This window comes from Phaethon lepturus, unplaced genomic scaffold, assembly GCF_000687285.1.
Source record: "Phaethon lepturus isolate BGI_N335 unplaced genomic scaffold, ASM68728v1 scaffold33257, whole genome shotgun sequence".
NCBI lineage: Eukaryota > Metazoa > Chordata > Aves > Phaethontiformes > Phaethontidae > Phaethon > Phaethon lepturus.
In genome coordinates, this window is record NW_010553102.1 from 3,159 (window position 1) to 12,626 (window position 9,468).

Genomic DNA, 9,468 nt, shown 5'->3' on the forward strand with positions numbered 1-9,468 from the left:
TGTGTGCTGGTACTGGGAGGACTTTGGTGGTAAAAATTCAAGGGATGCCAGAAAACCTAGAAAAGCCTGGTAGCTTAACTGAAAACATTTTTTTAAAAGCGTGTTTGCATACATGACATTTTTCTTTTTAAGCTTGAAAAGTTGGCAATTTTTTAACGTTGTTTCCTTTCCCTTTCTAGGCTAAAACTGCAGAAGGCTGGAAAGTCATGGGAACAGTCAGTAAGCCTGAGGAGGTGGAAAATGTTCCTGTCATCAGTTGTTTGGAATTTCAGTGGAATAAACCTGTTATTATAGTAATAGGTATTTCAATTTATAGAGCTTTGGGCTGGGTGGAAGTGCATGTGTGAGGCAACGATCAGGGCGATGTTTCTCTCTAAAGCTAGTTGCAGGTCTGTTGCATTACACACGCTTTGGTCTGGAAAAGAAAAGCTAAGCAACAAGCACTAGAATGATCTGTCTGCAGATGAAATAGGGACTCAAAAGAAGAGGGGGAACCGAGAAGCCTCCTAGTAGGAACTGCAAGAACAAACCAGTTTGCGTAGATGAACAGGGAGTTTAGTAGCTGCAGAGGGTCTAGACAGCAATTTTCAGTGGCAGGACAGGTCTGGGTCAGTGTAGCCACAGCGTGTTGTTTTGCATCGTCTTCTGTGGTGCTTTTGATCCTGTCCTATTCCAGAACCTGGAATTTCTGTGTTGGTGTACCACAGACCTGAGAGACCCAGGAGGTACGTGTTTGCTCTTGCTGCGCGGAGGCTGTAACGGTGAGCTGTGCCATGTCTTTGCTCTTGTCATGATTCCGCTTAAAAAAACAGCCGTATACCTCTGTGCCTAGGTCTGGAAAGAGGCATGAGGAGCTGTTGCTGGGCATGGTCTGAACACAAAAGTTGGGCTTTGTGGCACAGAGATCACCACGGAGACCAGTCGGTGGCTGCTTTTGTACACCTAGGAGAAGGCAGGAGCTGTTGGCTGCTGCAGCACCGACAGGAGGAGCAGGTGTAACCTTCCTCCCTGCCAGACCTCTGCGCTGTTTGAGCAACGGGTGCCACTTTCCTGAGCACCTAAACTGGGCGATTCCTACAGGCCCCTTTGCTTCTGCCCACTCTTTGTGTAAAGGATACTTGCAAAGGATGCTGTCTTTTGTAGGCAGAGTTTGGGTTTGTGCAGACTCCCAGAAGGTGAAGAGAAGGGGAGTAATGGCCTTGTGGCATCTAGAGAGAGAAATGCACCTAGGAGTGGTGCTCTAGGCACCCTTGTGTGGCCATGCTGTAGCCCCGCACTTTGTGTTACCCGGCTGGTTTGAACTTCTACACTTGGAAGTAGTGTCATGCTGGTGATGAGCCGTCAAGGGGCTGTAATCCTGCCCCGTGCTGCAGTTTTCCTGGCTCAGAAGACATTCCTTTAATTAAAATGTTTATTGAACTCCTAGAAATACTGACAAGACAACGCCACAAATCTGGCGTCTCTACAAGATGTGTGGAGCTATATTATAAAGGGAGTAGGGAGGCTGGCAGTGCAGCTGGTGGACCACAAAGAAACGCATCCCAGAAACGACAACACCAGGAGAAAGGAAGGGGGTGAAAGTGGCAGTGGTGTCGTTACCTTGAATTATGAGAGATTTCTCCAGGAAAAAGTCCAAATATCCTTTTGTCAAGGGAGATTGGAGGCTGATTGGTAGATGCATGAGGAGAGCTCCCGGACCTTGCAGCAGTAATGATTTCAACTCTCTGCTGAGCACTAACTCTTCGCTGAAAAGAAAATTGAACATTACAGTAGTCTGATGCTGAGGTTGTTTGAAGAAATGTCCTAGATCTGAATATGTAGCATACCTGCAGCTGCAGAGAGCAGCAGAGATAATTTAGCATGGTAGTGAGCTTCCTAGCATCGCACAGATTGTCTTGTAAGTTAAGCATTTGCAGACTTGAATTCACCCTCCTGGCATCCTCGCTGGCTTGGCAGAGAGTGATTTGGACAGTCCAGCTTAATGTTGTCTGCACGGGAGTCATTGCCGAAGGTGACAGGCAGGCTGGCTGCCCTGAAGACTGGGAGCCTTGTGCGAACGGGAACAGATTGGGAGCACTTAGATGTCTGAGCAAGAAGAGTTTCTGGGTAATTTGTTCTTACACATTCAGTCTTTAACTTGGGGTTTAAGAATGTTCATGGAATTAGTGTTTTTACTGAGATGCTAATTTTGCATATTTCTCTGAACTGCCAGCACGGCTGCTTCTGCCTGGATTTGAACTTCTTTCACTGGAAACTGCAGTTGTTACAGTGGTGTTAATAGTAAATGGGGCAGGAAACCCATTTTATCATTTCAGCCAAGCTCTAACCCTGGTCTTTGAGGCCTGTCAGTGAGGGAAAAAGGTAAGAGATGGAAGTCAAAACTCTGAAGTGGGAAGTGTTTTGTTCACCAGTATAAACTAGGATTTAATCTGATGCAGTCAATACTCCCTCCCTTGTGTCACACTTTGTGCAAGGCTCTTTTGCCCTGAATTTATGGTTCCTAATTATTTTAAGCAGCCAGAGCCATAAAAAGCTTTGTAAAAGCTAGAAACAAAATTGCTGCCTTTATTAGGAATCGTAAGACCCTTATCAGAGAGAGGAGAGGATTGCTCCAGGAGCTGTCATACCTCTGGCAGTAGCTGCTGTCCCAGTTGGAGAGTCCCACGAGAATGTGGTTTGAGAGGCTGAGGAGAGAAATATGGCTGTAAGGTGTAAAACTTTTCTGCGTTGAATCAGGAAAAAGTAGGATAATTTTTTTTTTTTTCCTTGAAGCATCCCTAGAGAGCCACGATCTAGTGATGAAGAGGCAGACTGGGCTGTGGGAGGCCTGGCTCTGATTCCTTGTGTTGCCCAGGCTTCCCATGTGACCTTGGATAACTCACCCAGGTCTTGCTGCATGTCTGGCTTAAAGAAAGATGGAAGAAAATAATGGTTAGGGTGGGATTTTGGTTTTCTGAAGGTTCAGTTACCCCAGCCAAAGGATGCTTTTGCCAGTGTGGCTTATTTCATGTGGGAAGGTGATGCAAGATGCATTACCCAAAGCATTCTTTTGCTTGCACAAAATGCATCTTGCCAGTTAGATCAGGCCAGCAAAACGTGAGACTGGGCCCCAGCTTCCAGCCTATGAAATGGGAATAAAGCATTCTCCTACCCTCTGCGGTCGGGGGGGTGTCGCACAGATCAGTACATAGGGACGGGGCACGGGACCTGCTGGGGAGGTGCTGTAAGTAGGCACCAGGGGAAGAGTTTTGTGGTAGCTCAGCTGAGCTTGTTTGCCTTACAGAGGAGTGAGTCTCCAGTGGCACAGACAGTGCCTAAAGCATCCATGCATGCTGTTAAAAATTCAGGTCTAAATTTAAGTGAGCTTGAGCAAGTCCTTGGTGACAGCACTGGTCATGCAGGCAGAGGCACAGAGCCCTTGGCAGGCAGCGTGTGCCCCGGCAGTGCCGCCCCAGGACGAGTCGGGGGTTCAGCTGGGTTGGGGTATGGCTGTTGAAGGGCAATATTTGGCTTCCAGCATGCTGAGCCTGTTTTGTCAGAGGGCGAGCACATCTTTGAAATGAGCTGGCTATTCTTGCAGCCGCGTAGCTGTCTGTATAGCTCTAAATAATGAATGTGGAAGGATTCTTTGGGGAGCCGAGCGGGCTGGGAGGTCTGTGGTCTTCTGCATTTTCACTTGTCTGCACGCAGGATTGTTTAAAACCTCTCCCTTTCCATTTCCCTTTGTGACAGTGTGAGTCAAACAACTACTAATGACCTGGGATAGATTTCAACTCTGTTTCACCAGTGTATCAGCCCAAACATATCAGGGCTGTTGGATGGTTTAACAACTAATCAATTGAAGCCTCTGGTTAAACTGTCTGCATTCACAAGTTGCACCCAGCTGGTGGTACTGTGTGCTGAAAAGGCTGAACACGTCCCTATCAATAGGGATGTGGGATTTGTGGAACCAGATCGGGCCTGTGGCTTCGTCTAGCTCGTCCCTCTGGCAGCAGCCCGCTGGCACGGTGGCTGCTTGCGCAGGGGATCTTTGCGCCCAGGCTACAGGACTCTGCGCTTTACGCTGTGCTTGCAGGCGTGTTGCACGGGTATTCCTCAAAAACACTTCAGATACTGGAGAACATATCTGGGGAGGCTGGAGTGGGCCGGGAACGGAAGGCAGGTAAGGTGCCTATCTCACTTCTGTCAGTTCTTGGCTGCATGGGAGCTGGTGAGCTTAGGGGCAAGGGTGTAGTTGTGATGCAGCATTAGCAAGAACTGTACTCCAGAGGGGGGTGAATAGGGACGTGGCGGTGGCTGTGAGCTGACCTGAGCAATGTCTGTCTTCTGCAGGTAGTGAGGGTGACGGACTTTCCCTAGAGACCCAGCTCTTGTGCCATCAGATGCTGGCCATACCCCCTGGCAGAGCGCTTCACCCTGGAATCGAGTCGCTGAATGTCTCTGTTGCTACTGGTAAGAACAGTTCTGAGCACAAAGGCGTCATAGTCCAAATTTCTGTATTTAAAAATCAAACAAACATTCAGGCACGTGGAACAATTTTCTTGTGGTTTAAAAAAGATCTTTTTCATTTATTCACTTTTTTTTTCCCACAGGTATTCTCCTGCACTCCATCTGCAGCCAAAAGCTGAGGCACGGTGATTGAAATATTTTTTTATTTGGTGGGGGAAACCGCTCGGCGTTTCATGGCTGTGCTCTGTTGGTGTGGATATGGAAGTGCCCTTTCCAGGGTCTTCACCATCACTGGAAGTTACAGGGAGAACCTCATTGACCTGAGCTGCATCTTGGCTGACGCACAGTACCTGGCTTAACGCTGAAGTCAGGCACCTGCAGGTACTAGGTAACACCTCCCACCGGCACCTCGGAGGAGCGGCTGTAAGGAAGGGAGACACAGCTGGGTTTTAAAAGCAGACAGCCAAATGCTTCAGTTCTTGCAGTAAAATACCTGCTGACGGCTGCGTGCTTGTTGCACGGGGGACTTTGTACACTGCTCATGCTGTAGGGGAGAGTGAGTGCTTGACTGGTGCTGCTGCTGAGAGCAGCCGTGCCCTGTCCCCCTCCCTGTGCCCCGTGCCCGAGCCCACTGCCCCTGTAGCAGCCGAAAGGGTGCTGGTGAGAACCAGGTGTGATTTGGGACTACTGGGTAGGAATTTCTTCATGACAAGGCGGTTTCTCTGTTACATATTGCTGCTTGAATGTCTGAAAACACCGTGTTCTATTTGGTTGTAAACCAGGTCTGCAGCCCTGCCAAAGGATGGACATGAGCTGTTGGAAAACAGCTGTAGTGGGGAGAAACACAGCTCATTGAAATAAAGCCTCTGGAAAGATTGGTTGTAGACTCAAATCAATCCTTTTCATGTCATATATAAATCCAGAGTAATTAGTGGAACAGAGCACTTCCTTCGGGTGGGAAAGGTAATCAGGAGCTTGTTCTCTTCTTCCAGGGAAGTGTCCTTTCCATGGTGGGCCTGATCCTACTGGATGCTGAGCTGCCCCAGCACCACCATCCCCACTGATGGCATGGAGCGGGGGATGCGGGTGACTTCATTTGCAAATATCCTGGTTGAAAACCAGGCTGGCTAAATTATTGAGAACCAAATGAATGTTATCACTTAGCACCTTAATTATTTTATTTAGCTACTGTGGCCCTTTGCATAGGATTCCTCATTAACACTTAATTTACAGTGCCCTTTAGGGATAATTTCAAACAATTCAGCTTAGTCTTCCCCATCCCCCCTTCCAAATGAACAAGTAAATCACTCTGAGTGACTAATTAGGACTTTCCTTTGAGCTAAATGAAGTCTGTAAACCCGTCTGTGGATGTGGAGGTTTTTCAGATGGGTCCCTGGCCGGTGGGTGGCTGTGGGGCTGGGGACGCCTCAGGTGCCCAGGCTGGGGGACGGAGCACGGGGCTCTGCCCGGTGGAGCTCCGGGGACTTTGCCCAGCCTGCGAGGGAAGGGCAGGCGCGGTGGCCGGCGCTGGGCTCTCGTGCAGCCGATTGCCCAGTTGGGGTCTTATCTCCCTCCCCTGCTCGGAGACATCTGTGCGGTGGCCACAGAGGTGTCTCGGGGTCGCGGCTGCCCCCATGCCATGCTGGGGGTCCTCGAGGAGCCCCACAGGAAGATTTGTGCCCTCCTGGCTTGCGGTTGGCATCCTGCACAGCTTTGCCGTGAAAGCTTTTGCTTTTCAGAGGTGCTGAGCACTCACTTCTGTGTCTGCGGCCATGATGGAGAGGGTGCTGACACAGTGGTACGTATCCTGAGCTGTGTCTGCCCTTTTGCCCTCTCCGGTGGAAAAGGAGAAAACCCAAATCATCCCCAAATGATGGCTGTTCTGCGAGCAGGGCTTTGGTGCTCGGGCCTGAAGGTGAGCTGGTCACTGAATAACAGTGAACTGGTGCCTTGCTGGGGCGACAGCTCTCGGGCGGGTGTGTCGCGCTTGCATTTTGTGAGCTGAATGTGTCTTTTATTTTAATGCTGAGATAAAAAGGCCGGGGGCCAGGGAGGCTGCGGGCCGGGCCCCCGCTGGCTCTGCTCCCACAGCCGTGGGTGCCCCAGCAGAGGGTGCCCGTGGCTCAGATTTGCTCGTTTTTCAGAGGAAGGATTCAGCGCTTGGGGCTAACGGAATCCTTCCTTTCGAGCAGCAGGGATGAGGATAAAGCCATTTCTTTATTCTTCACCTGTAGGTAAGTATATATATTTTTCCGATTTTATAGGAACTCCAGTTTCTTCGTTCTTCATTTATTTGAGTAGTACTTTAACAAGATGAGGCACTTCACAGAGTTTGCGTGTGTTTGGGAAAGCCGGGCGCTTTCAGACTGTGCCTAGCTGTGCCGGCTCACCCCTCTAATGAGGAGGAAGGTGAGTAACGATGGAGTGGCTATTTACTTCTGGAAGGGTCCCAAAAAGCTTTGAAACCTCAGTGACCGCAGCGGCTCTGCTGATGGGGTGAGTGAGGTAGATCAAAGTTCCCGCAGTCGCTTGTCCCTCAGTCCAGCAGCCATCGCGATTCCCCTGCGAATTTCTCCATAGAGCCGCCGTATCCACGGAGCACCTTGGTGTGACACTGGAGTATCGGAGAAGGCTTGTTGGGAGTTGCACAAGGCTTGAATTTTAAGAGGCAGGAACTTGCATGCCTAACTGCGGCTGCAGCTCAGACTTCTTTGCTTGAGAGCTGCAACGCAGGCTTTTGCAAGTGCAGTAAATCCCACTCCGGATGGCTCTGCTGTTTGTATTTAGCCCATTTTCCTCCGTGGTAAATTTTGGCCCTGCTTTGTTTCACTGGGATCCCCCTCTGCCGTCACCCAGCCAGCTTTTGGGTATATCCGCCATGGCCGATGCTTTCTCCTTCAGCCCCAGCTCCACCCTGCTCTGGGCTGAGACCCGGGAGAGCACGGGAACCTCTGCACACTCACACCTCTGGAGATGGAGCTTTGTGCTGTGCGATTTGCCCCGATCTAATAAATGCGGTCCATTAATTGGATCATTGCCTGCTTCTCCAGTTAATTTCCTGGGTATTTTTAAATGTTAAAATGTAGTTTTTATAGTCCTTCATTATTTTTAGCCTTAAGCTTGACTATAATCGTCCCTGTAATGTAACTGTAAAAAAACTCCCAGCTTTATATCATAAAGGAGGACATTAATTGTCTTTTTTTGTGTACATCAGCAAGATCAAAACATGCTTCCTGATTACTTCTGTTTGTACATACAGTCTCTTTGATATTTAGATACGAATAAAGTGTGTGTGTGTAATTTGAAAGTCAATTCTTCCCTCCCTGCTGCTTGCCATGGATTCCTTTCAGAAGCTTATTTACCAAATTGATTTTAAAATTCAGTAATTGCCCTTCCAAAATGATTCCTCAATAGTCAAAGTGTCTCTAAGCACAGTGGCAAAATATTTGTCCTCTTTTTCTGTCCAAATCTTTTTTTTCCCCAAAAGTCAACTCCAGGGAGAGTTGGCCGCGAGAAAAGCTCAGCTCGTGCCCCAGATCTTGGCTTTGTGCACAGATTATCATCACCACCGAAAAAATCCCATTCCAGCAAATCCATCGCTGGGTCGCGACATGGTTTGCCAAGGCTGGAAGGGCTTTGGGACGGAGAACACCTTTGTCTTCGGGAAGCTCGAGGTGGTACCACGGCTGAAGGGAGCAGCGTGGGATGCTGCTGGGCTGGGGCAGGAGCGGCCGGGGCACCTTCCTCGCCGGCGGTGGGGAATCCTCCGCAGCCCTCATCCGAGTCTGTAAATGTAATCAACCTTGAGGTCTTGTTACTTCCACAGGTGCAATTAACATTACCATCTGCTAATCCGTGATTAACGATGTTTACAAATATGCTACAACATGTTAAAATGTGCCAGCACTTTTTTTTTCCTTTCCCCCTGCTTTTCCCCCCCCTTCCCTGTTCCAGCGTGGGAGCTGTGCCACCAGCAGCGGCACGGGAGGGCTTTCCCGGTGGAGGGCTCCCTGTACCCCACCGTTAATTCACAGACATTTTGTTTTCATTATTTAAAAGTGCTGTTAAACTCCAAACCAGCTGTAGGAATGGCAGGTTCAAATCAGAAGGTCAGTGCTGCTAAATGAGATTTAATTGCACGGGGGTTGAGGTACAAACGGATGCATCTGAATAATAAAACTTTGTGGGGAGCGACATATGGCGCAGTTTAAAGTAAATTTTTATTGATCATTCCACAACTGATGTGTTAATGGGATGGCAGTCTTTGCTTTGGGTTTGATATTGATGTGGAGTTTTAATAATGTCACACAGGAATATTGTGGAGGGGTTTATAATATTAAAAAAAAAAAAGTGTTTTCTATTAACTGCCTTTTTCTTCTCAACGCAGAGAGGAATACATTACGTCGCTACTCTGTGTCCTCCAGATCTAGGTTATATATAATTGCTCGGTAATTGGTAGAACCATGTAGAAACCATGGTATTTGCCAGTAAACCCTCCTAAGTGACCATGAAATTGAAGTGTGATATTTATTCTCTACAAAACTTGCTCCCCAAATATCGCGTCCGATCAGGTTTGGTCACCGCGGAGGCGTTTCCGCGGTGGCTGTGCCGTGCGTAACGGCTGCACGGCTCCCGTTTCCCAGCGGTACCGTCCCGGGGGCTGGGGCTTTTCTGAATGGGGAGGTTAAGGGGTTATTTTGCATCAAGGGAAGATGCTTTAACCTCCCTTGAGGTTTACTGAAGGTGTTTCGAGGCCCAACTCAAAATGATGGAGGTTTTGGAGGTAGCTGAAGAAGTTCTCATCGTGATCTCAACGGGACCGGGAATATAATTACGTTCACAATGTTTTTTGAAGCCTCTGAAGGTAAAATATGGGGCAGTACCTTGGAGGTACATCCTGGGGTCGCCTGCGTTTTAGCCTCTTGTTAAGCAGGATATCCAAAACCGTTCCCATCGTGGCAGTTTCCATGATTTAACCATGACGCTGGTTTGGAGACCTCCAGCCCCCCCGGAGCCTCC

At 48.8% G+C, this 9,468-nt stretch overlaps 1 protein-coding gene across 1 annotated transcript in view; it reads left to right on the forward strand.

Annotated features, from left to right (window-relative positions):
- Positions 1 to 4,642, forward strand: part of MRM1 (mitochondrial rRNA methyltransferase 1 homolog (S. cerevisiae)) — a 7,722-nt gene extending 3,080 nt beyond the window's left edge. Inside the window, exons 4-6 of the mRNA XM_010291445.1 lie at positions 180 to 300; positions 4,333 to 4,452; positions 4,593 to 4,642. Of these exons, the coding sequence (XP_010289747.1) occupies positions 180 to 300; positions 4,333 to 4,452; positions 4,593 to 4,642 (291 nt within the window). The remainder of the gene's footprint in view (positions 1 to 179; positions 301 to 4,332; positions 4,453 to 4,592) is intronic.
- The last annotated feature ends 4,826 nt before the right edge of the window (positions 4,643 to 9,468 follow it).